The following is a 27,503-nucleotide window of genomic DNA, read 5'->3' as shown; positions in this document are numbered from 1 at the left end:
AACTGCAAATAGTAATTAGCTTTACTGAAATGGTTCACTGAATTTCATTAGTTTGCCTTAAAATTCAGCAGCACATCTAGTACTACTGGCTGGCAGTAAAACCTAGAACTCTGTTCTGTGGCCTTGTGTTAACCTTATTCTCTGTTGCACCTTATTCTCTGTTGCTATAGTTTATCTGTAGGTATGAAATAAGCATAACTTTTAATGTTGTATATTTTAAGGGATGACACTATAGCTGCTTTTCTGCTTAGAAATTAGTGATACCTGATAAAATTAATCATAGAAAGAGCTAAAGGTTAACCATCTCCCACTCTCTGTATTACATTACAGACTCCATCTGGGAAACAGACCCATGTTTTCTTTGTATGGACAGCAGAACCTAAGTAATGGTCTGCTAGGCTCTCACCTGAGAAGGCACTGGGTTATAATGCTAGGCACATCCCAAAACAGACAGTGTCTTGTGTAGCACTTCTGGAGTAATGCCAGAGACTTCAGAGAGAGATTGCAATTGGTGACTTTATTATTTACAAAATGCAAAAATTATGAAATATCTTTAAACATCAGCACTTCTGCAAATGCAGACAAGAGAATCACTGACAAGCAGCACAGAAGTTATAGCAATGCATGCAGTACATTTCTTCCAAGAGGTGCAAAGTGCAGGGGAAAAATATTGTGTCAATCAGACAGACAAAGAAGGAAAATTACACAGAGATTAGACAGCTTGAAAATGTCTCTAAAGTTAGGCATATGATACCACTGAATTTCCTTATTAATAATAATTTTCATATGCTCTTCAACACGTATTCCATACACTCTTCATAAACTACTTGTCTCCCAGTACCACAAGCTTCTTAAGGCTCTGAAGAAAAATATTTTGTCTATTCTGCTTTTATGTAGAGCTAGTTTTATACAGAATGAGAGTGATGCAGACTGATAGGCAACGACAAACATACCACATAAAGTTGGAACAGATAATGAACAGACTTTTCCAGTACAAAATTAAACACAATTGTATGTACTGCTTCCGAACACTGAAAGACATGCAGGGAACAATCATGCTGAAAAGCTGAAATATAAATGAAAGTTGGCTTTTGCATTAGACAATTTTCATTACTATCTGTACAGACAGAAGCTGCCTTCACATACAATCTCATTTACATTCCTGTAAAGTGTACATCAGGTCTTTTCAAAACTGAAAATAAACTCAAGACTGAAGGTTCTTAATCCTAAAGCAAACGACCTCAACAAAAAATACAGTCCTGATACCAAAGTTAGAATAAAATCAGAAGTATGCAAAATCATGAGGTTGTGTAAAGTTTTTCCAGATACTGATTCGGTTCGATTTTGGTTTTGATTCCTGTCCCTGGGGCCTTTCTGAAATCACGCAAAAAGCTATCACTTTGTTTCATGTACTTGTAGGTTGTAGTTCACTGCTAAAACGACCGGCGATCTTAATATCTTAGCACAGAACGATCTTACAGCCACCAGAGGCCACTGCTGTTCTTTGCTCTTTCCCTGCCTGCAGCTGGGCTGCAGCGAGTAGTGAGCTCACAGAAGCCCCAGGCGATGGTCACACCAGCTTCAGTCCTCCATTCCACTTTTATATGCCAATGCTGCACTTCTGCAGAGAAAATTAAAAACAGTATACTTCTTATTGGCGGACAGAATGTGAAATTATTAAACATTGGTTACCCAACCTTAGCCTTCAGGAAGAAATGAAACCTTGCATTCCAAAAACCTGAATTCATTCTTTGATATGATTAAATTGGGTTGCTTAGGGCAAGTTTTTAGATGTAATTTAATTAGGTTTCTGAAAGGCTTTAACTTAAGAAAAAAACCCCAACACTCATTTGCAATGGAACAAGATAAATGAATTAACGAAGTGATAATTAACATTCAACGATGAGAAAATTAAGTAATGCTTTGCTACTATAGTTTACAGATATCAGTACCGACCCATCCTATTTTTTGATCAGTGATCTGAAATACCCGACTAATACTACCAGAGACAACAAAACGTAACATTAAAGTAATAAATGCAACAAATGAGAACAGGATCATCCAGTCTGGCCAATGCATCACATTAAATGTGATTTTAATACACTATGTGGTTTGTAATAAAGAAACTGGACATATGCTGGCATATGGCATGGGGGGAGGAAAAAGGGACATCCTGGAAGGCAATGAGAAGAACTTGAGCATTTTAACAGTTTAGCAAATAAGCAGCAGCAAGCCAGTTCAGTGGGAATGGGCTTTGGATCCATTTTTGGCAGTAAGACTTGAGTAGCCAAAAAAAATTTTTAAAAGGTAGTTTGATCACTGCAGGCAGTATTCTCATACCAATTCCCTCTGTACAGAAATATATTCCTTTTTAAAAGGTATTTAAAAATCAAAAGTTGCAGAACACCCCCCCCCCGTAATTCACAAGAAAGCTTTACAGTCTTAAATAGGTCTAACTATAAAGATAATGGAAAAAGTGGAATCAAGTCATTCATCAAAAATAAATTGTATTAAGTTTTATTTAGCACGAAAGAGGTGTAATAAACACCTAATTTTATAAACTGAACTCTTGTGTATTAAACATGACATACAGCAGTGTCTTTGGAAGCAATGAAATCTATGAAGTGCTGCACATGCAGTCAAGAAAACCATATGCAACTTTATTGGTATCTTTCCAGATAGTGAAGTTCTATTGCACACAAGTTACAGGGGACAGAATCAAACACTATGACTTATGATACCAAAAAATCGCTATTAAATGACCCAGTGATCTTTTTATGACAACTCACATCAAGATCTGGAGAAGGACTTCTGACAAGGTTCACTCACAATAAGTGATAGGACAAGTGGGAATGACGTTAAACTGAAGGAGGGTACATTAGATACTGGAAAATAATTATTTACTGTGAGGGTAGTGAGACACTGGGACAAGCTGCCCAGAGAAGCCGTAAATGCTGCATTCCTGGAAGTGTTCAAGGCCAGGTTGGATGGGGCTTGAACAACCTGGTCTAATCAAAGGTGTCACCGCTCATGGGCAGGGGTGTTGGAACGAGACGATCTTTAGGGTCCACCCAAACACCCTGTGATTCTAAGATCTCCTTGGGCAGCAAGCAATTTGGTTCAGTTAGCAAAGCCTGGCCAGGGCACAGCCAGGCCAAACAATTCCAGCAAGTTCAGTTCAGTCGGCTTCAGCAGCAAACCCCGCCTGCCCCGGCAGCCACGTGGGCTGGAGGCTGCCGCCTTCCTTGGTGCCAGGTGAGTCCCGTGTGCTCATGTTTTGCGCCCCTCAGCCTAAAAACAGAATTTATGGAGGGTGTATGAGGGGAAGGCAGGGAACAATTGCCCGTAGGGGACAGAATCACAGAATACCCACATCTGGAAGGACCTAAAAGGATCATGGAGTACAACTCCCAGCCCTGCAGATCACAGCCCCAAGACCACACCATGTGCCTGACAGCATTCCCCAAACACTCCCTGAAATCTGGCAGGCTTGGTACTATGACTTCCCTGGAGAGCCCATTCCAGCGCCCAAACACCCTCTGGGTGAAGAACCTTTTCCTAGTACCTAATATCCAACCTAAATTTTCCCTGACACAACTTCAGGCCATTAACCAAGCGGCTGCGGCCGAGTCCTGCTAACTTTCAGGCTCCGAGACTCCCACCCTCACAGAGCTGTAGGAGTGGGAAGGGACCTCTAATCCAACCCCATTGCCAAGGCAGGGTCAGCTAGAGCAGGGAACACAGGTAGGCGTCCAGCCGGGAGCCGCAGGCAGGCAGATCCACCGCGCCAAACCCCGCTGGGCCCGGCTCCCGTTCCCAGGCCTGCTCCACCAGGGTGCCCTGCGGCCCCGCCCGCCGCCGCACCCGGATGTGCCGACCTCCCCCCACACCAGCACAGGCCGGCGCATGCGCACGGGGGGCCGCCGCCGCCCCTCACCCGCCGTGCGCCCCCCGCCCGCCCGGCCCTGCCGTGAGTTCTCCGCTGCCCCGCTCGCCCCCTGCCCGCCTCCCCTGGGAGCGCCGGCGCCCGCCCCTCGCAGCCCGTGTGTAGGGCCGGGCCCGCCCGCCCGTCCCCGCCCCTCCGACCCCCCTCCGCCGTTGCCAAGAGTGTGTGTGTGTGTGTGTGTGTGTGTGTGTGGTGTGTCTGTGTGTGCGTGCGCCGGGGGGGGCGGGAGGGACGGGTTGGGGGCGGCCATGCCGAGGGGGCGGCCCCCCGAGCCCGGCGGGGAGAGTGGCGAGGCCGGCGCCGAGGCAGGTAACGAGCGCGGCCGGGCGGGCGCGATCTGCGCCCGGGGGTGGGAGGCGAGAAGCCTCCGCGGGCTCCGCATATAGTCCCCGGATATGGGGGAGGAAGGCCGGGTCTATTGTGCGAGGGTACAGGCGAGAGGGCGGAGGGGAGGAGAGGAGAGCGGAGGGAGCCGGGCCCGGCGCTGCGGAATGATACCGAGCGGGCAGTGGCGGAGTGGGCCGGGGCGGCCTCGCCGCCTCCCCGCAGCCTCCTGCCGGGGCAGCAGCAGCGGCGGCCGTGGCTGTGATGGCCGGCGGAGGAGCGCTCCTCGGGCCTGGCCCTCCTCCTCCTCCTCCTGTCGCGGTGCGGGCCCCGGAGCCGGAGGAAGAGCTCGGGCCAGCTTGAGGCGGGCAGGACGGGAAGGCTCCGGCTCCTTCCACTGCTCCTCTCCCTTCCCTTCTTCTCCTGGCCAAATTAACGAGACTCTCGAATAAAGCACGATAAAGAAATGGAAAATGAGGTTCAGCCCGTCCATCTCTGATTTGCAAAGACGACGTTATTTTTAAGTTTGTTGTTGTTGTTTTCTTTAAAAACACCTTTGCAGTAGTTTTTTTTGTGAATATATGTGTAAAAAACCCGAAACAAAACTATTTTTTTCTCCCAACATGTATTAGTGTCACGCTTAAATTTTAAAATTTTCGATTGTATTTTATTGCCGTTGATGTCGGGAGAGTACTTTCAGGGCAGGATTAATTTGATGGGCTGGGGCACTTTTTTTTTTTTTTACAGCAATTGGTAGCTGGTGAGTTTTATGGCTCTTTGGTGTAGGTTGTTCCTGCTGATGTTACTGTGGTTCTGTGAGCAATATCAGAATAAGACCCACAAACGAAAAATGCTGTGGTTCAGGTAGGCCTGAAACCCTCATAAGTGACTTCTTCAGCCCAAGCATGTAGCAGTAGGTGTTTATTTCAAATATGTATTTTTTTAACAGATAGAGAGAAATTTCATAAAGCATTTGAATACCATGCCTATTTCAGTCATGAAAAGTCAGCCAATTAATATTTTCAGTGTATATTTAGACTACTTTGTTTCCTTAATGCTTGCAGATAAGCTCTGGCTCTGTAAGGGAAATGTGTAGGTGAGCCTTCTGTGGAATACTTTTCTGTAGAATTGAAATGTGCTGACAGGCAAAGAAAAAGCTGCACTGCTAGGTGAGGGTTGGGAAGTTGAGCATGATTTTTTCTACGGCATGGAAAGCCAGATGGGCCACAGGTTCCTACCAGAATTGGTTGGGTTTAGCTTTTTGTTGTTAGTTCTGTTGTGGCCATTGATCTCAACTTTTGACCACTAATCAATAAGGATATAAGAAGGTCCCAAAGAACTTTTCCTATTGCCAGCTTTGGAGGTTGAAGTGTTTTTTTTTTCTCCTTTGTTTTTTGGTGTTTTGGGCCTTTTTTTGGGTGTTTTTTTGTTTTGTTTTCATTATTTAAACTAAAAAAGCTACTTAAAGATCTACTTAGTTCTCTAGTAGTTTTTGGAAGGGTATGCACGTATCATACGTGTATGAACTCCTGTAGTAATTGCATGATGTATGAATCAGAAAAGGATGAGAATTCAGGCAAGCCCAGTAGCTGCATTCATTTTGCTTGTAGTTGGACCTTGATCTTAGACTATTTCTATGGTGTGTATGGCTGGCAAGACTTACTGTGAGTTTCATCACATTCTCCATTTTCACATTTCTATTTCTTTTTTTTTAAATTACCAATTTTTTAATGATATTGTTTCATAGAAGTGTTTTGAATGTAGACAGCAGTTGAGAATTACAGGGTCTAGGGCGATCACAGGAATTGAGAGACAAGTGCAAGGATTGTCCTAAATAAGTAAGTTTGTGGATTCTAGCGGTTTTGGTCTTTGAGATTTCAGCAGTCTGGGAAAGCAGCAAAGTCAATGTTGGCAAGCAGCACGTTTTTTTTCTGCACTTCTCTGTGACAGGAAAAGGTCATGAATGAGGAAGCTCTGTCTGAACTGGACAGCTGAATCTGGTAAACTTGTGTTTCAGGACATTTGGCTGTTAGTCCTGTTCAGATACAGACTTGGGAAACTGATTGTGCATTTCATAGGTTTCGTTTTTACCAGGAGGAATTTTATTTAGAAAACAAGTACACAACATGTTTGCAAAAGTGAATTTCATATATTTTACTTAGAAAATTGCATGGCTTTAGATTTTTTTAAAGTGAGGTCCTTGGAATTCCTACAGTCATGCTCTGCTGATGTCTTTCATGGAATTGTTGCTCTTTGTAGTTGGTACAGTCTGAATGTTTATGATATTTCTGCTTTGGGAGAAAATAAAGGTGAATCAATAATGTTTTATGTAGCTTCTTTAGACTACTTTAACCAGCATGCATGTCAAAGACTAGAACAAGTTCTTTGTTCTAGGAAAGTTAGATATGTTGGATAAGAAAAATGAACTCTAGGCAGCAGTAGTCAAAATAATATCTTGACCTCAATAGCTGATACTTTAAAATACCATTTTTCTTTTTTGGTATTGTATTGTTTTCCCAAAACTATCTTGCAATTTATTTGTTTTTTTAAACTCAATTGAACTGCTCAAATCGACCTCTGGTCAAAACTGAAACATGGCAGGTTCTGTCTGAGCTTAAGGAAATACTTCTTTACTGTGAGGGTGTCTGAGCGCCGGCAGTGGTTACACAAGGGAGTTGTGGAGTCTCCTTCCATAGAGAGGCCCTTTCTGTTTTTACCTGGGATGTTTGTCACTCACTAGCGGCAACATGAAATGAGCAGTTTTGACTTTTGCTATCTGATCACTTTCAAATAGCAGGAAAGGAATGCTTTGAACAGCAACATGAAATATTTCAGGGTGTACTGGAGCAGTTTTTAGGTCTAGAGTGTATGTCCTTTATTAAACCCAAGGGCTACTTTTAAAAAAGTTTGAACTGAATTCCTTTATGAGTGCAGTTAAAACTTGAGTATTTCATGTCTTCAGAGGGCCTGAATTGTAGCAGAATTCACACGTGAAGAGTGATAAATAGACAAAGCTAGGGAACACAGAGATGACATAGCTTTAAGTCTGCCTCTGCATAGCTGGCTGTATTTTGTTTGCTGTGTGCCAGTCCTCCAGCAGCATTTAGGGTGTGAGTACATTGAATTAGGGGAAGATCAATTTAGAGGTTTTACATTCCAATTGTATATTACTGAAGAGAAATGAAACTTGAACGCTCCAGTTGAATCTTACAAAATCTTTTTAATGTAGATTATTTTAGTAGTTGTGATTAGGGTTTTATGTGGTGCCCTCTGATTGACAAGAGAAGAATATGTGAGTGATGTCATGCAGGCAAGAATGAAGAGGTGGTGGTACAGCTTGTGTGGTGTGCACTGAATCTCTTAAATACAATAGGTATAGGTAATTCCTTTTGAAAACATGCAGGAGGAACAACTGCTCAAGCTTTTGTCTTAGAAAAAGTTCATATTTAGGCTTTACTGGTGATACTCTGGTATCTCACTACTCTGCAGTAAAAACAATCCACATTTATATACAAGGGGCATGTTGGGTGATAAAGATGATAAACTTGGATTACAATGGCAAGCAATTTCACACATGCAGTTCCTCACTGTACTTGAGATAATGTCCATGTCTTTTCTTAGGTAATCTATGCAGTTGAATAACTTGTGTTCTGTGTGATAGCTTCAGTCCTTGTTCTGTCCCTTGTCCATAGCTTTCTGCCAGTTGCAGACATTTTATTTCCTATTGCATCTGTGCTCATATCTTCATACCTCATTTATTCCCATGCATTAAGTGCTTCCAAATATAATTAAAATTTCTATTTGAGATCTCTCATGTCCTACTTTTGAGTTTTATTGCTGCAGTTGGATTATGTTCACTCTCTGGAAGAGTGAAGACCATGTAGTAAATCAGTTCATTCAGAAGTTTCTGTTCACAGTGTAGTGGCTGGGCAGAGGTAAAGGTCATGATTTCAAACATGAGAAATCCAAATCGTGTGAAAGCAAACAGCTGAAAAATGGTAGCTTGGTATATTCATATGCAGCTGTCAAAAAAGGTAACTCCCGTTTTAGTGTATTTATCAATAAACGTGGCAATATTTACCTAAATGTCAAATCAAGCTATCAAAAGTTGGTTGAGGAAATGTCAATTTTTGGTTGTCTGTGTAGGTTAGGGTGATGTGGATGGTGTATCTGTGTGTGGGCTGACCTTGGCCAGGAATAAAGCACCCTCCAACCATTTGCTCACTTTCTCCTGCAGTGGGGTGAGAGAAAGAATGGGACTATAGCAAGAGTAAGAAAAAGTTCATAGCTTAAGATGAAGGCAGTTGAGGAAATAAAGAGGGAAAGTTGAAGAAAACATAAAAACAACAAACCAACCAAACTGCCAACCAACAAAAGAGCCCAACCAAGTGGTGCTAAGGTTTGCCATCACTCACAGAGGTGCAGTCTGGTGCTCAGTCTCTGAGCACACTACCTTGGAAGAACTACCCCCAGTTTTATATTGCTGGGCATAATGGTTTATGGCTTGGAATATCTCTTTGTGTTAGCTCCAACCTTTCTCCCACCCTCAGCCTACCCATTGTGGGGGCAAAGTGAGAAACAGACAAGGGCCTTCATGCTGTGCAGCACTGTTCAGCAATAGCTTAAGCAGTGATGTTAGCAGCATTGTTTTAGTCACAAATTTGAAACACAGCACCATATGGGTTGATAGGAAGGAAGTTAACTCTATCGCAGCCAGACCCAGTGCAACCTACTTGGCATTGAACGGGCTGTGATGGAGCTGTGAATTCTGTGTCCTCAGACAGTTAATCCAGGCTTCTCTGCAGCAGGAGTGCAGCAGTGTGGCTGTGCTTTGCCTGGACTCTGCTCCTGAAAGGAATGCATCTACTTTGTGTTGGCACAAACACAAAGTGACTGGCCCCTGAATGTCCATCCCAGCAGTGTATTCCAGATTGTTGACCAAAGCATAATAAAAAATATCAGCAAATCTTGACTGATTTCTGGCTTTTGGTACGATACATGGACTGAGAGTTGAATCCTTCTCCTGCTCTTCCCATTAGAAGTCAGAAGGAATGCCTGCTGTTTTTGTTTAGAGTGCTGAGCTAGATTTAAAGGAAGCTGTTGCATTTATGATTGCGGAACTAAGAAAAATGTTTTAATGATTCATTGTCATTTGTGTTCTGAAGTATAGTATGCGGAAACGTCAGTATTACCATCCCTGTTTTGTTCTCTTGTCCTACCACTTTCCTTCCACTCCTAAGTTAATAAACAGGTTTTGATAGGGTCAGACCCTTTTGTCCCTAGGCTGGCCAAATGTCATTTAACGTAAGTGACAAGTTTTCGTCCATGAATTTCACAATCTTGAGTGTTTATTTGCAATGTCCTCTCAGTCAGATTCGAGGAGGTTATTAGAGATCTAATAAGGCTGTGCTGCATTCACAGCTGAATGAGTCCATCTGTGCCTTGCAGAGACGGCTGTGGGCTGCCATGAGGCACAGTGCTGCTTACATAAAGAGGGAGTGGCTGGGAGTGCTCTAATTCTGTCTTCCTCCTTCCACACGGAGTTGACATCAGTGGCTTCTAGCAGAGAGCACCTGCTTGCTGACTCAGCTCCTGAGGTCAAGTGTTGGTGAAGGCTGTGTCACAGCTGAGTTCACCCAAAGTGATTGCTGCTGCTCTGTGAGGGACAATAAATTCAGGAAAGACATTACAGATTGTAACATTAAGAGTATTCAAGTAAGACCATCTTTAACTGAAAGTTTGTTATCATTGATAGGTACTTAGCAAATCTGATTCTTCTATTTTTGGGCGCTTTGGACAAGCTGTAAGAATACAGACAAAAATATGTTTGACAGTGCATAATGAGCTAAGTGCTCTCTGTTTAGGTTAGTTGTATTGATATTTGACTGTCTCTCCCAAGCTGTGAAGGAATAAGGTTGCTTTATGTTGCAGCAACACTAACATGCAAATCCGTATCTTCTGCACTGTTCCTATGCAGCTAATATAATAAATGCAAATGTTTGAAACTTTCTTTCTGTTCAGCAAGGTTTATCATTTGTTGTAGTGTGCAGACCTGAAAGGATCACTTATTTTTCTGGAGGTTTGCTACTCTCTGATAGTAATTTTCTGTTTTCTCTCTCTCTGTTTGTTTACAGATATCAGTAATGCTCTAGTAAGAGCATGGCAGTTTTTCATGTGTTGACATTATGTGCTTAATCCATTAATGTCTTCTTGAACCAAAACATCAAACTTTTAGTTCTGTGTTTTTGGCTTGAATGGCATTCTGAGTTGCATGAATTCATTAAGAAAGCAGACTTGTGTTTTCATCTGCCAGAATATACCTGACAATAAATAGATTGCTTAATTTGTGTTTCTAATACTTATATTTTTCTGAGAGCATAAGCATCCTATTGGCTATTTATGAGATACTTGCTAATATGATAAATGATAAATATGTCCATCAAATGTTGTGTCAGTCATTTCAGTATTTTGATTTTTCTTCACTTGGGTACCCAGTGAATGTTTAGAATTGTTGCATTTTTTTAATTGACAAATTTCTCAGTGCATTTAAAAATACAGGATTCATGCCTCATTGCCAACTTCTTGAACTTGCTTTTGTCGGCATGTTTTTTTAATATTCAAAAATATTGGTCTTTAAGATAGGTTCAGTATTTTGCAGTGTTTAGCTTGTTTGATGATCCAAGCTGATGCACCAAAAGCATTTTTTCCTCTGATAAGGGGAAATATTATTTTATTGCTGATTTATCTGAACTATAGTAGTGTAGGTTATTACTTTGACTAGTTATGAAAGAGGTATCAGCGTAAATAAAGTCTTCATTGGGATACTGATTTCTTCTAACAAACAAATTGTGTCAAACAGCTATTTCATTTTTGCAACTTTTTTTTATAACATTGAAATGGAAACAGACTGGGTCATATTTCATGAGGCTGTGACACCTGCCTGAAAAGTCAAAATATAGCCCACTTGCTTGTTACTTCTTTAATTCACAGTGTCTTTCCTGTTTTTATTGTCCTCCTAATTCTAAATACAGTGTATTAGTTTAGGCCTTGCTGTTACTCAGTTGTTTGATTTCAGGAGAGATATTTTTCTGAATGCTGTCCTTGGTAGTAGAAGAGTAAGCTATAAAGTCACTTCCTACATCTTGAATAAAAAGGAGTTGTGCAACTCTCTTAAATTTGCAGTATTTGGTAGGTGATAGAGGACCAGACTGTTCTAGTGACAATACAAAGGAAAAAAACCAATATAGTCTCATCTTTCCCGTAGGCTACTTCAGACATAGTGTTAATGAATAAATGAGTTTGTGTTTCAATTTAAACCTATATTAGATAGCAATCCTGCCCTTTGAGTGAATGTGAAGCAATTGAACTTTCAGAATTCTTTAGTGTCCAAACTGGACTGTTTTTATGGACATACTGGCTGTAACTACCTAGAACACACTTCAGCCTGATCTCCAAATACCTGAGTCTTTGAAGACTTCTAGAGTCTAACCTAAGTTGATCTGCTGTGCCTTGTCCTTAAGGATTTCTGCACTGAGAGCCATCTGCTAAGGGAAGTTGGACTTTACAGTCCAGTTGGTGATTCTAGAGTCCGGTCCTAATTCCCCAGTGTCTTTCTTTTCCTTTTATCAGTATGAAAGACAGGACCTAAGCCCAAAAGATTTGGCTTTGGAAAGAGCTACAGAAATATTCTTTGCAAGAGTAATGGTTAAAATGTTACGGGTGTAAGCAGTCCATTTTCTGTGTGGGTGCCTTCTGTTTATTCTTCCAATGGGATCTGAGTGCCTTTGGAAAGGTAGAGCAGCTTGGAGGCAGCTCAGGGTTTATGATCATCCATGAACTAGTCTTGAGAACTTCCTGATGATTTCGCATGGGATGTGATATGTTCAGCTCCTCATTTTTCGAAGTTCAGGCTGTTTTTCTGTTCTTTTCTATGAAATATTTTAAGATTATGCAGTTGTTGTCTCTTTCTGTTTATTTTAGTGGTGATCACTTCTGTCTTTTTGCAGCACAACTGAAGTACTTTCAGGTACAACATCAGGTGGTCTGATTTAATAGAATTATAGTAATCAAGTTTTGTTGAAATATTACAAGATACTTGATTTTTCGTTCTATAGTTAAACTTCTTTTTAAATTGCAGAAGAAAATTCCCAGCCTGTAGATTAATCAGTATTGTGGTCAATACAGATATGATACACATTTTAATGGAAATGATTTCTAGATATATTTGACCCAAGACCAATGCCGCTTGGCAGTATTATTCAGAAACTAGCGAGCATGTTGGATTTTGCTTTCAAGTATAGAGAAGTTAACACCTTTGATGATGTCACTGCTACATTTTTGCTACTTCACTTGCTTCCACATTGTTTTTACATATTGCCCAGTGCCTTTGATCTCAAGAGTGAATGTTTAAAGATAATAATCTCTTTTGCACAAGGAGAAGGTTTTAAGGCCTTTGTAAAGTCATGGATTGGATCATTTTTCAGTTGACAATTTAAAGTGAGAGGTCAGAACTGCATGGAGTTGAACAATTACTCCTTTTTCCAGGGGAAAGGAAAGCCTTGTACATTATGTTTTCATGTAGTCCAAGTATAGGAGTAGATTTTTCTTTCACTTCTCTTGTGGTGTCATTATTTACAGAAACTGATTTTGTGTCCTTTTTTCTACTCAGGCATATTTATCACAAGATTGCTTAAAGGATTGTGGCTTGTAATTAAAGCTGTGGTTTTCAGCTTTTGAAGAAATATGATCGTTTCAGGGTTGTTATTGATAGGGTCTGTGTGCTATAAATTTATAGTCTATTAAAGGGTGCAGTAAGTGTAAGTTTACACATGATAAAGATTAGTGATATTTGCATCATTCTGTTACAGAGAAGTACTTGATAACTAAATTTTGCAAAGCAAAATTTAATTGGATTACTTAGCCCAGAAATGGAAAGTGTAAGTCCTTAGGGCATTGTTTTTTGTTGTGATTTCTTGCCCAGAATATATTGTGCTGAAATGTTTCCTACAGCTTCCTCAGCTACAAGCTTTTAAAGTTTGTGTATGAGAATTTTAGCGGGAAAAAAAAAGATCAGGGCATAAGGTACTGATTCTTTTTTCCCCCTTGTAAATGGTGTGGTGAATGAGAGATGACTTTGAAGTGGGTGCAGTAGAGTGGAAATACTATATGAATTGTAATCTTCAATTTCCTCTGAAGAAATGTAAACAGGATCCTCTAAACTTCTACTTGTGTTACTTCCTATGCCTAGTTCTTACATACATGGAGAAAAGTACTGACTTAAAGAGAAACATCAGAAGCCTTGCATGTCTAGATAATAAAATCAATGTTCTCCTCTTTTTGTGTTCTGTGTTGATGCAGTTTTAGTTGTGGCAGTGTTTCAAACGGAATTCTATAGATTTTTTTCTCTTTCATGACGCTAACCTGCAGCACAAGCCAAACCCTCCTGCCAGTTGCTTTTCTTAAAGTTTTTCTTAAATAAAGAGAAATTCCTCAGTAATACAGTATCTTCTCAAAGGTAGCATGTGTTTAACTTCCTCAGATTAATATTTTCCTTATATCATATAGTATTTATAGGATTGACTTCACTCATTGAAGCAGGAGGATGTAGAAGTTGCAACTTGTGTATCAAAAGTTGCATGACTATAGGAGTTCAGAAGAAAGCTGTATGAGTTTAGGCTGGATCTCTTTAAAGAAAAATATGTCTTTCCATTGAATTAATATGTGTGCACATAGGTTTGCAGTTTATTTCGTCTCTCTCAACTGTTTGAAACACTGGTGTTGGTTTTAAAGTAGGTTTTAATAAAGGTTTTATAATGCCAGGAGTAGAAGAAAGAAAATATGTCTAAATTTTCCATAAGAAAAGAGAGAGAAAGAGAAGGGAGGGCAGAACATCTGTGTAGTAAGAACTACTGACTATGTAATTTTAAAAAACTTTTTTAGAAACATGTGATATGTTATTAAAAGTAACCCCTTGCAGTAACTTACCCATACCTAGTGTTTTTTGCAACGTTTCATTTTGTTTCAAATTTGATGGGTGTTTATGAAGCACAGAAAGAATTTATTTCAAATTACTGGGAAAAGGTGATTATTTGTCTGTAGTGACTGGCAGTTTGAGGTGTGGATATATTTGGTTGATCCTGAGTCGGTGGAAGCAGTCATATGTTATTGCTGAGGTCATCAAGATCCCTTGAAGTTACAGTGTTGGATAAGTCAAAATTCTTAGAGGAATTGGAATAGTTTCTGCTTCAAATGACTCTGTTTTTACAATAAATTATAAATAGATAAAATGTGACTTCATACAAATGTTTTGTTCATTGTTTTGTAGATGATGTTCTAACACCGAATACAGAGAACGGTAATTTTCCCTACCAAGTACCCAACTTCCATAAGTGTGAGATTTGTTTGCTGTCTTTTCCAAGAGAGACCCAGTTCCAGCGCCATATGAGGGATCATGAGCAAAATGACAAGGTATGAATTGTGGTGGATATTACCAGTGTACATTGATATTTTCATATACTGTCAAGTAAAACTAACACAAGATATCTTTTCCATGTCTTTTCAATCACACTGCTAATAATTATTACTTACAGACCTCAGAGTTTTGTGACATTTCTCTTTCATCTTTTCTCATGTTTTCTTTGAGATAAGGACCTACCTTTGATGCCCCTTAATTGGATTGTTGTTTCCAGATCAGTAATTTTTCATTTTAGCCATTTTCTTTGATTTATAAAATACCCAGGTAGATGCTAAGATGTACGAGTTTTTTTTCAGTAGAGTTTGCAAAGTGATTCTACACATTAGCAATAAAAAGAAAGGAATGCTTATATTTATTAACAGGACCCTACTAGTAAACTAATTTAGTATGTAGGTATTAATCAGTAGATTAATGTCCTCACTTTAGCTGCTTACAAATCCAATTTGGGAAAAGAATGAGAATACAGATATGTGATTAAGACTGGACTGGCTTTGTAAATGAAGGTTTTGCCGCAAGTTGCATCTGTGATAGGAAGTGTTTAATTTATTTCCCTTGTTTTGCATTTCACAAAGCTAAAACTACTTAGATGTGACAGGAAAATAATTTTATTACTTTTTGAGGAAGCCCTAAATACAGATTAAATTTTACAAAACGTAGCACTTGGAGATAATTCCCATATACAAAGAACAACTTATACAAGTTTCAGTGTTGTAAAGTTGATAAAGTTAAACCCATGCTGTTGCACACTTATCTAAGAGCCTTTACATCTAAAAGTGAAAGTGCTTTTAAAAGAATGAAAACTGGTTTTGCAGATACCAAGTGAATAGCCATGAGGCCTAGTATAAGCTAAGTATTTTGCTATTTTGATTATTAGTTTTATTTAAGGAGATTTCATGGAATCTCAGAATATGCTGAATTGAAAGGACCCATAGGGATCATCAGGACCAACCCCTGGCCCTGTGCAGGGCACCCCAAGGGTCACACCATTTGTCTGAGAGCATCGTCTAAATCCTCCTTGAACTCTGTCAGGCTTGGTGCTGTGACCACTTCCCTGGGGAGCCTGTCCCAGTGCCCAAACACCCTCTGGGTAAATTGTGATCACAGTTTAAGTAGGAAAATACATTTCTATCTCTTGCTCATTCTTCTCTCCTACTAACTTTACTCTTTTCAGACAGTCTCAGTTTTGAGTCTCTGGTTTCCTTAGTTCTCCTGCTTTCTTTCTCTTTGTGCTCTTGTAATACTGTATTTGTATTTTCTGTAGTGAGATGCAAAGAAGATAAAATGATTAATATCAGTATTATTAAGCATCATTATCCTATGTAGGCACTTGAACTGCCCTTTTTTAATGTTTAACATTTTGATTTGTATGGCTATATGTGTCACTCAGGGTTATATGTGTAGCTTATGGGAAGACTGAATTTTGTCTTTATTTTTGTGATTTTAACAAACAGCCTCACCGGTGTGACCAGTGTCCGATGTCATTTAATGTTGAATTCAACCTGACACTTCACAAATGTACTCACAATGGCGAGGATCCTACATGTCCTGTGTGCAACAAGAAATTCTCCAGAGTAGCCAGTCTGAAAGCACATATAATGCTACATGAGAAAGAGGAGGTAATTCATTAAACTTTATAACTTAATTTTGAGAAGACATGCCAATAGTGGTTGTATTTAATGCCTTACCTGTATGCTTTAGATTGGAGGATTGAATAAATGATTTTTTTCAGAAGAAATATAAAACCTTTAAGAAGGGAAGTTTGTTTTAATATTAGTTACAGAAATTAATATCCTGAATATAAGTTGTGTCTTTATGAACAAAAGGAACTTGTGTGTGTTTGATAGATGCCATATCATACACTATATATAAGTATTAACTGATTCGTTACTTACACATATTTTTATTTTGAATATACTTCTGGGACTTAATCTACATTGATAAGCCCACACGTCTTAAATAATGTGTGATCATGTTTGATGACAGATGTCATGGTGAGGCACTCTCACCATCCATAGAAATAGATTAACCCTTATCTGCAGCTCCCACTGTGTTTTTGAGTGGTTGGTTGTTTTGTTTGAGAGTACTTGTTCCTTCCCCTCTCACAATTTCATTTTCCATTTTGTTAGAGTGTTGGTTAAATTCTTAGCAAACAGTTAATACATAGTGGTGTATTTTGCACACTTTATAGTCATTACTACATTACTACAATTGCCAGAATTGATTGCACTGCCCGAAATACCAAGTTTTCAGTCGTGTAATTGCCTCTTCCTCCTGTTAAGGCTTTTTAAAAATTGCACCTCATATTGGAGAATCGGAGCTGAACCAAGAATGCACTTTTATTGTCAGACTTCTAATCATAAATGTAACAGTGGTGTGTTTCTCCATGCTAATTGGTGACAGTTTGCAGGAGTTTTGACCTGTAAGTTGAGGATAATAGGCCTATGTGCACTTCTCCCAAAACCAGATGCAATGCATGCCATCTGTAGAGATTGTTTTTCTTCTTTAATCATTTTAGCTCACCTTTTGTCATGTAAACAGTCAAGTAGGCAGCCAAGTGGACTAGAGTACAATTTTGTTGCATATTAATGTGTCTATAATGGCTTAATCGGTATTATTAAGGAAATTTGATTTATGGATTCCTGAAAACATCGGAATGAGGAAACTAAGCATCAAGAAAGACACCCAAGGGTGGTTTTTGGTATTTGTTTCTATGCACTTCAGCAACGATGATTTTGTTGATTTGGTGCAGATGTCAGAAGAATACGCTGTGTGATGCCTTCCAATTTAAAATTCTATCTGCAGCTTTAAAATGAAATTTATAAAAATACAAACATGTTTCAATTGCTAATGAATGTGTTTCTTATAATAGTCAATAGCTTCGTGATAAAACGGAGATGAATGTAACAATTAATTCACGTAAAACTGCGGGAGTAACTTTCACAGGACCTGTAGAAGAACTGGAATTTGAACTTGAAGCAAAGGGTACTGGTGATGGCACTAGCTGTGCAGGTTAACAAGTTATTGGTGAAGTACATTCTCCCTCCTGTTTGCTCTTCTTCCTTTTGCTGTTGGAAGGGTTAAAAATCTGAAATCAGTGCAAAGGTACATATGGGGAGACATACATTAAGGGACATAAATAGAGCTTAAAGAGATGGCTTCATAGAATGAAATTTAGGGAACTTTACCCTTGTGTGGTGCTGTATTAGGCAGTTTTATCTACAGATGAAAGCAGATGGGCAAGAACGAGAAATTAGAGTGATTAGCTTCTTGGGAGCTCAAGTGAGATTTGGGAGAGTGGATATGTCAGTGAAACTTATTTTTGTGATTGATTACTCCCTGTGAGAGATTGCGGAAGGAATTTTTTGGGCTACTGATATTGAGCTTGTAAGAGACTTTCTCTTCACATTCTTTGGTGGTTTGTGTGTAATGCACTGGTGTGAGGGAAAAACTTTACATTTGAAATTCCTCATTAATATGGGGTAGCTTTCTCTTGGGAAATCACAGAGAACATATCTTGTCTAAATATGCCCCATCTTCTCGAGGATTGTTGATCTTGTCCATTTCCTCAATGGTTTTCGTTGCTACATTTTGCCCTGCCAAGACAGAAATGGTGAATAAAAAACTGAAACACAATTTATTTATTGCATAAGAACCGCTACTATGTCTTCTTTTTTCATGAAAGTAAGGGGCTTTTGGGCTTTAGGAACAGCTTAATATGTTGAAAAAGTTAAAACTGATATTTGATGGATATAAAATTAAAATTCCTTCATTACAACATCCTCTTGGTGTGGGTTTTTATGTTTTACTTTGTGTGATGTTGGGATTTTGTTTGGGTTTTTTTTTTAGAAATCTTCACTGTATTTGATTTGTACTCTCTAATATGTTGTGAGCAATGGTCTTTTAAAAAAGTGCAGATTAAAATCCTTTACATATGCTGTGAGTCATAGATACTAAACAGGTGAAGATCACGAGATCCAAAGATGTTGCATCTGGTAAGATAGGGAGAGCTAAAACAGGCAGAATCCAATCAGTAGAGGTTTAAAAATTTTTTTCTGAGTTTGGGTATTTTGCATAAGAGCAGACCCTTTTGTTTAGTTTTAAAATGTGAGTTTAACCATAGTGAGGATACAGTGTTCAATTACTTGTTCTGTGTGTGTTGGTGATTTTTTTTTGTTTACTTGAGAAGCAAAAAATACACCTGGTATTGCCTATAGCAGTGTCTGTTTGGTGTGATATATTGGTGGTTTTTTTTGTAGTTTTTCTGCTTTACTGTGATCTTGCTTTCCTCAAGTAAATTCCACAGTACTGAAAAGAATAATGAAGACTTTGTCTCAAATACTTCATCTTAGGCTATTTATTTGTTTGTATAAGTTGCTTAATAGAATATGTGTATTTGCAACTTAACGTGATACATATTAATGTCTGAAAAATGCGGAGAAGCAATTCAAAATCCTCAGTTTTGAGGTTTATGAGCTTGGCATAGTAATTGTGAGTTTCCCTTCATAGAATTTTCCCCCACTTTTAGAAATCTAAAATCATAAACTAAATTTGTTGTGTAAAAACAGTAGATGCCCATAAGAGGTATTCAGATTTGAATGTATGTCCTAGAAAAAAAAAAGTATTAGTTATTAATTATCTCACTCTGTAACTTGAATCTAGTAATAATTACATCTAGGTTAGAGTAAACGAATAATTTTTGAGATGGTAATTAATTTCATTAAAGGATTTAAGCTTTTTAAGCTTTTGTCTGGAAATGTGATACTGCAGAATTTTTTTTCAGGCTTAAAGAACAAATTAATTATCCAAAAATAACTTTGCATTCTTGTGTTCCTCTTGATTAAAACGTTCTTGTCAATATCCTTCTTGAAATGAACACTGTTGTTTTCTGTTGTTTGTTTTTATTTTTCTTATTGATCATTATGAGAGAGGAAAAAGGGGAGGAGCATAAAAAACGTTTCAATTTGCAGTGACAATCGCAATTACTGAAAACTGAGCTGATAAAAAAACCTATCTAAAGTTACTTGTGCGCACCAGTGAAGAACATTTAACAAATATGGATATTTTTAGACATTTAAGATTACCTCTCAGCTTAGGTTTTCTAAAATAGACTGATAAATAAAATTAATGATTTCAAAAGGCAAAAGGAAGTCAAATAAATGCAGCGCTTTTAATTTTCACAGAAACAATATTTGACTTTGATTCTTACTCAGAATTTCAGAGAAATAACAACACTTTTGTGTTAAACATTAGAAGTATAATTTCCATTCTAGATGACATGGAATACTAATGTAACTGGAAAATGGTATGTTTAACACTGTTAAAATTAATGGGTTGAAGAGGTATCTGTTAGAAATGTGTCCCTCTTTATTTCTGTCATCTTTACTGTCAAGAAAGCTTAAGAAAAGTCAGTACTAACTGTGGTGAGATTACTCTTTTAAAAGTGATAATCAATATAATTATAGCCTGTAAAAGTGTGAAATCCCTGAATCCACAGTTACTATGCCTTTGGTTAGAAAGTAATTATTTGTTACAGATGTTTCTGTAGACCAGGGTGTAATGGCACTGAGGTGAGCTTCTGTGTGTCTTGAACCAGCCCACCAAGGAAACAGGGAGTGGTGAGGATAGTACTGAACTGCTCGTTTCTGCTGCTGTATGAAGTTTTCCAGAACTCTGCTCTAGTGAAGATTCTTAAAATATAAATATTAATATAATCTTGCTGTGATTCTTGTACATGATTTATGTCACAGGACTTTTCTTGCTTGTGTACTTCTCGTGCTGCTTGTTTCCAGCTGCCAGTGTCCATAGAAGGATAAGTTAATCTACTTAAGCAAAGCTTGTGCACTGCTATTTTGAAAAATCAGTCTCTATTATCTCTTTCAGAATCTTATCTGTTCAGAGTGTGGAGATGAATTCACTTTACAGAGTCAGCTGTCCATGCACATGGAAGAACATCGTCAAGAATTGGCAGGCAGTAGGATTCACAGCTGCAAGTCTTGCAAAAAAGAATTTGAAACTTCTTCACAGCTAAAGGAGCATATGAAAACTCACTATAAAATAAGGTGACAATCATGGGATTATAACAAAATGAGCAGATGTTACTTTTATAGTGATAGCTGGGAAAAGCAGGAGTAGTAATTCCAGTCAGCAAAGTACCATGATTTATGCAGATAATTTATTTTCTTTGGTATGCTGTTCTAAAATGACACTTGCTTTTTAAAACCTTGCTTAAGTGGGTGGTTATTTTTGGAGGCCTCTTTTTTTCCCCTGTTTTTTGTATTTAGGCATACATACTAAGCATAGTTCAGCTACCAGCTATTTGGGAACGGGGGTTAAGTTCCTCTGATGCAAAGTGATTTTTGAAGTGTGTTTATGATTTTAAACACTAATAGCAGTATATTGAAGCAAATGAATATTAGTTTTACATAGCATTTATTATAATGACAAAAGTTTTAATGCTTTCATTCTGCAAAGATGTAACTTGTTCTTTGCAGTTTAATCATCTTTCTCAAGAGGTCCTCATTACAGCCTCCCATGAGTTTCTTGTAAATCTGAACAAGCACAAAATGAAGGGGAAAAAAAGAGGCATGGTAAATGCTGTTCTTATTTTTGGTGAATATTTGTTCTGTTCTTTCTTTCAGCTCTCTAGTTTAACTTTACTTTTAGGAGGGTGGGAATTACTTTAAGTTAGAAGGAAGAAAAAGTTTTCTTGGTTTACTTTATGTATTAAAAAAGCCTCAAGTCTTGACAGGTGATCTCTCTTAATTTTCACTGTTTCTATAAAAAAGCAGATGAAGAAAATTTCCTATTTTAAAACAGGAAATCCTGTCTATTCCAGTTCTTTTTATTTGAAATTAATACAGGTTCTAAGATCTTAGTAGTTGTGTTGCAGGAGGTTTAAACAGGTGTTGTAAATTTCAATCTGCAAATAGAAATTTAAAGGTACGGAGTACCAAGTTAGGTTTGTATTGGGTTATATGAATGTATTACCTACAAAAACCATTCTTCTTGTGGATAACTTCTGAGTAGAGATGTTAGGATGAATAAACTAATTTGTTTGACTTGTAGCAAAAGAATTTTGGGAATTTATATTCTCTCTTTCTGTGGTTCTCTGGAAAGTGTGATTTGTATTTGAGGGCCAGTGGTGAATATTTGGGCTGCTAAATTATTAACTTGCTCTTACTAGACTCCAGCAAGTGTGTTTGTACTCCATTTCATGAGATTTGCATTTTCTAGTTCAGGATGAAGGACTTGCTATGCTCTGGCAAGAGAAATTGAGTTGCACAGAGTTGAAAGTTCCCAACAAAATGTTTGTGAAGTCACTGTATACTACTGGCAGAATTTACCTTGAAAATGTCTGAAGAGAGCCTCTAAGATGTAATGGATTTTTACTGCAGAAATAACTAAAATGTTTGGTGCATGTAGGTGTTGAGAAAAGAGCTGTTGGCATTGTTCTTTCAGTATCATCATGGAGTTTGGGTTTTCACTGTTGCAGCTAATACTATGTTGCTATCAAGTTAACACAGTGTTAAAAAGGATGGGGTAAAAGAAGCTTCTTCAAAAGAATGTTTCATCATTAAAATTATTTATTTATTTTTTAATCACAGGGTATCAAATACCAGATCTTACAATAGAAACATTGATAGAAGTGGGTTTACCTATTCCTGTCCTCACTGTGGAAAGACGTTCCAAAAACCAAGTCAGTTAACACGACATGTTAGAATACACACAGGTAAGGCTGTGGAAGGACTTATTTTTGTTTTACAAAAATCAGTTAACCTCTGAAATGCTGTACATTTTTTCTCCCTGTTGGGACTTAAAATACTATTAATACATTTGGCTCATTAGATGCAGTTATCTGTTGGTTTAAAATAAACTTGAATTAATTTCCTTAGGAAATTTATATGCTTTTAAAATTTCCAGATTTATATGATTAGAAACAGTTAAAAAATGTGAAAAACTCTATAGATTTCATTTGTTACCAAATGTCAGTTTTGGTACTTAGAGTTTCAATGGGCCCTAAAATCAGGATCCCTAGATAACAGCCAGTCCACTGCTTTAAATTAGATCTTATGTACTCTAGAGATAAGTTTCTAAAATCTACAATTGCAAAAAGGGCAAAAGTACATGAGAATTAATGATAATAATAAAGTAGTAGTCTTGCATTTTTTAAAATTGATTTATTTAAACTTACAAAGTGATCTTGTGAGGTGATAAGCCTAGGTTTTGAGTAATGGAAGAAGCACAGGTGGCTTCTCATTTGCAAAATGAGTAGGAAATGTTTGTTGCTACATTTCTGTCATAAAGATGTGCATGTTTAAACCATAAGCAATTGAAATAATTTGAAAATGCCAAGCATAAAATAATATAAAAGTTTTGAAGTGTACAGATGACTATAAAAGTATAGTTCTTACGTTTTAGCCAGGTATACATATTATAGCAGGAGTTTGGCTTTAAACAAAGTCTTCCTTGAAGATGTTCCAGTGATGTTCAATATGTATTTTTCATACATATGGAATAATTTACAATTTGTCTGGTTTTTAGCTAATTCAGGTACTAATTTATGTCAGTGTGCAATTCGTTTGTAATATCAGTCAGTGTTATATCACTGTTCAGACAGTGACATACGTGATGAGTTGCCATTTACAAGAATGGCCATGTTTACTAAGAAATATAGAGACCATTGTGTGACAGTTTCTGAAGAATCTTTTGAAGTTCTACAGATCTAGTTATAGAAAAGTAACACAAGAGGTCACCCTTGTACCTGCTTTAAAACAATTGCTTGAAAGTAATACCAAAAAAAGTCAGTGAAAATTAACTTCAGTATTTTAGATTCTTGGCTCTATCTAATTCATTATCTTATTCTAATCAGAATTAAAGAAATAAGATTATAGTTGGTTGTGAATTCTTTTGTAAAGCTTCAAAAAGTTCACAGGTATTTATATATTTTTTTTAAGGCTGAAAGACATTTGTCTATTGGGAAACTAGAGATAGAAAATGCAGTCCCAATCTACACATGATGGGAGGTCATTTTAACTTCCAAGTAGCTTGGAAATACTCATTTAATTTGCAAAGTATGTTAGTAATCTAAATCTGCAGACAATCTCTCTAGCATTCGGCTGCTTAAGGTACCATAAATATGAAGAAAAGAACAACTCTGCTTTAAAGAATTTAGAGTGCTCGAGTCTTTAAGGGTTAAAATAGCAGGTCTGTGTACAATGTGCAGCATTATGTTAGCTTCTTAATTGCAGTACTTTTTTTGTTCCAGTTAGTCATTTCAAGCACTTACATCCTTCTGGGGAAAAAATCAGGTCTCAGGGATTGCAATTCCCACATTAGTAAATAAGTAATGAATCCCTTGTCTGCCTTTTCAAATTGGTATTTTACTAAGTTATACTTGGGAAATACAGAAATTTCATTTTTCCACAATAGAATTAAGATTTTGTTTTTATAATGAGATTTGCTTACATGGGCAAACTTAATCTGAAGCAATACTTCCGTGTGTCCACCAGCAGCTCTTACTGGAAGCTAAGCTTTTTGCCTGTGAGAGCTTAATAGGAAATTTTGTATTTCCAGATGTGAATCAGTGTTCCTTTTTTTAATCTCTCAAAAAATACACAGTTAAAACCTGCAATCCTTAAAGCACCGTCAAAACCCCTAAGCAGCAGAACAGAAGATATACTGAACAGAAGCTATATTCCTTCAGTGAGTTATATGCTTGTAATCAATTTCAGAAAAATAGCTGCTTTTGTTTCTGACAGTATGAATTTAATTAAGAATTAATAACTTTGAAGTAGCTGTAATTACAGCTATAAAATTAGAAGTCATATTAAAATATTTATTAAAACTGTTTTAGTGTGCACATGGTAGTACTTACTGGTGTAGCAGACATAACATACTGTGTGCTTGTACTGGTCTTGGCTATGGAAATGTGCAAAGGCAAGGTGTTAAATATTTTCAAGGTTCTAGAGTTACCACAGCTGAACTATTTCACTAAAAGAAAAAAAGGGTTATACTAAGTTCACAGTGGAGGTTTCCAGGAGTTAATTAGGACACATGGTTGTAAGAAACTGAAATTTATTAGTAGTATGTTTATGTAGCTTTGTTATCTGTTAATGCGGTCCTTTTAAGTTCTGTAACTTAAAGTTTCTGTGAGGTTTTTCATGCTTATCTGGAAATTTGCAAAAAGTGTAATTCTGCACAGCACTGAGGGCACCAAATTTGGGAAGTTGTGACAGAGCATTTCTGTAACAATATTGGCTTGTTTTTCTTTAAATGTTCAACATGAACAGTTTTTTAAAATTATTTTCCGAGCAGAACTGTCCAAAACATTATTTCATTACATATTTTCAGTAGGTGGTTGCAAAGATTGAATGGCTCTTAATATTTATTGGGGAGTGGGAAAAGTATATATCATCTTTTGCAGTGTTACTGTAAGACTTTCTGATTCTGAACTAGATAACTAACAGTCAAAAAATTTAACCTTTTATTTATTACTGCCCGTTTACCCTCTGGGTCCGGTTGTTTCTGTGAAGGTGTATGCATTTTATAGGACTTGGTGTAAAACATATGAGGGTTTCTTTTTTCTTTTTGTGTTTTTTCCTCTGATGATTTGGCATAGCAGCTCCTAAGATCTTTCAAACCACAAGTAGAGGGAAACTGCTAAATAATTGCTTCATCTAGATTTCCTTTATTTTACCCATTTCAACAGATAATCATCAGCTAAGTCACAAAACTTTTTCTCAAGGCTGCATTTTCATCATAGTAGGTGCTGAGGTTGGTGGTCAAGATAAACAATTTTATTGTCAACATCTCCTAATAGCATATATTATAACGTGTGCATTTTATTTTAGTGGATACAATTTTTCATTTTTCACCGCTGACATTGACTTGAATCCCCCTACCCTTCCTCCTGCTGCTGTTTCCTTGCAGGTGAAAGGCCTTTCAAGTGCAGCGAGTGTGGGAAGGCCTTTAACCAGAAGGGGGCTCTGCAGACTCACATGATCAAGCACACGGGGGAGAAGCCCCACGCCTGTGCCTTTTGTCCCGCCGCCTTCTCCCAGAAAGGCAACCTGCAGTCACACATACAGCGAGTTCACTCTGAGGTAAATGCAATTATTCATCGAGTCCTGGATGCTAACATGCATCTTAACTCAGTCTTGCTATTCCTATGTGCTCCAACCAGTATAGATTTACTGCTGTGATGTAGATTCTGGCTTGCTGCTTTTACCTGTGAGCTTTCCTTAGCTTGGTCTGATAAATGTATACTTAGGAGAAGTAGCAAAACCTTCGTTTGCCCGTGTCTTTTCAGTACAGGGATAGATTAATAAATAGTGTGGTTAGGTGTACAAAAATGTACCTGTGTCAGTCTTGGGAGAACAAGGGCTAGAATCACATGAAAGTAAGCCAAAAGCAGCCAAGCAGATACTGGTTAAAAATTTCAAGGCCAAACAGCAACTAAATCATTCTATTGTAGAACATACTTGCCATTTGTCTTTGAAGTATACGTCTTGCAGCCTTTTGCAGAGGTTTCTTTGGTTACAATTAGAAGAAAATTCTAGAATAAGATTAACAAAAGAACTGCTTCAGACCTCTTAAAGTCTAGTTTTTTTTCTTCTCTTTGACAGACAATTTTTAAGACTCAAAAGGTACTGCTGTGATAAAGTAATACAAACTTAGCAATGTGAGCTATGCAACTTAGTTCAGTAATTTCCTTGCAGACTTTAGTGATTTGTGTTTGAAAATACCTATAGAAAGAGACCTAATTTTGGTTTGGAAATTATGAAGTGATAGAGGTAGTGCTTTTTGCTTCTTTTTTATCCTGTGTGCACAATATCATCTTCATTCTCACTCTTCCCCTGAGATTTGCAGTCTCGTTTTCTCTTTTTGTGTTACAATGTTAGATAGTGTTACAATGTTAGATAGTACTAAGGATCCTTTTAGCATGTTAGTTTCTGACTTTTAGGATATGCCTTAGTATATGGATATGTCTTAATAGTTTGTGATACACTTAATTATGTCAAGTCATATAACTTTGAGAACTGTGTCCAGTTTGGACCGCTCAGTTCAGGAAGGACGTTGAGGTCCTGGAGCATGTCTAGAGAAGGGCAGTGAAGCTGGTGAGGAGTCTGGAGCACAGGTTCTGTGAGGAGTGGTTGAGAGAGCTGGGGATGTTTAGCCTGGAGAAGAGGAGGCTCAGGAGAGACCTTATCATTCTCTACAACTCCCTGGAGGGAGGCTGTGGCCAGGTGTGAGTCGGACTCTTCTCCAAAGCGACCAGCAAAAGTCATCCTCAAGGTTAACAGCTCTCTATATGGGATAGCTTTTGTTACATAGAAAAATGCACCAACATTGATTTAATAATTTAAATTGACTTTTTTCAATATTAGTTAGGGATGAAGTAAAAAATAGTTTTCACTTTTTTCTCTATTACTCTGTTTTTCTGTAAGAAAGAAAGAAGCTGTCGAATAAGGCACTTTAAATAAATCTTGATCACATCTTATGCTGTCTTTTGCAGTCCTGAGTCTTCATTTGAGTTACTACTTTGGATAATTTACTGATATTTTTTCTTTCTTGCTTTTGCTGTGTTTTCTTCAAGCCCGCATGGAACTCTATGAATTCTTTGTTTTATTCTGAGACAGTTACAATATAACATTGGAGCCGATAATGAATTACAGGTTGATTCTCGCTTCCTAAAGCACTGTTTAGTTGTAGCATATTTTATTACTTAATACCTCTTTTTGAAAGTCTTGTTGGCAGTTT

At 37.8% G+C, this 27,503-nt stretch overlaps 1 protein-coding gene and 1 long non-coding RNA gene across 9 annotated transcripts in view; one reads left to right on the top strand and one right to left on the bottom strand.

The window, feature by feature from the left end:
• Nucleotides 1-498: 498 nt before the first annotated feature.
• LOC148225372 (uncharacterized) lies at nt 499-3,862 on the bottom strand. Its single transcript, XR_015806461.1, has 3 exons — nt 3,693-3,862; nt 2,790-3,291; nt 499-1,621 (listed from the first exon to the last, which is right to left on the bottom strand). It is a non-coding gene; the product is annotated as an uncharacterized LOC148225372 (long non-coding RNA).
• Nucleotides 3,863-3,891: 29 nt separating this feature from the next.
• Nucleotides 3,892-27,503, top strand: part of ZNF236 (zinc finger protein 236) — a 73,046-nt gene continuing 49,434 nt past the window's right edge. For 5 of the 8 annotated variants that reach the window (XR_015806460.1, XM_088172349.1, XM_014875166.2 and 2 more), the window contains exons 1-6: nt 3,892-3,970; nt 14,595-14,737; nt 16,196-16,360; nt 20,625-20,803; nt 22,349-22,473; nt 25,674-25,846. Coding sequence is in view for 7 of the 8 variants with exons in the window: in XM_088172349.1 (XP_088028475.1) it covers nt 3,907-3,970; nt 14,595-14,737; nt 16,196-16,360; nt 20,625-20,803; nt 22,349-22,473; nt 25,674-25,846 (849 nt within the window). In the remaining variant the exon portion in view is untranslated. Of the gene's footprint in view, nt 3,971-4,176; nt 4,256-6,218; nt 6,271-14,594; nt 14,738-16,195; nt 16,361-20,624; nt 20,804-22,348; nt 22,474-25,673; nt 25,847-27,503 lie in introns of those variants that run through there. The other 3 variants (XM_088172346.1, XM_014875162.2, XM_088172335.1) reach the window with 2 other exon arrangements.

This window comes from Sturnus vulgaris, chromosome 1, assembly GCF_052056855.1.
Source record: "Sturnus vulgaris isolate bStuVul1 chromosome 1, bStuVul1.hap1, whole genome shotgun sequence".
In the NCBI taxonomy this organism is placed as follows: domain Eukaryota; kingdom Metazoa; phylum Chordata; class Aves; order Passeriformes; family Sturnidae; genus Sturnus; species Sturnus vulgaris.
This window is presented reverse-complemented; position numbering and strand designations above follow the sequence as displayed.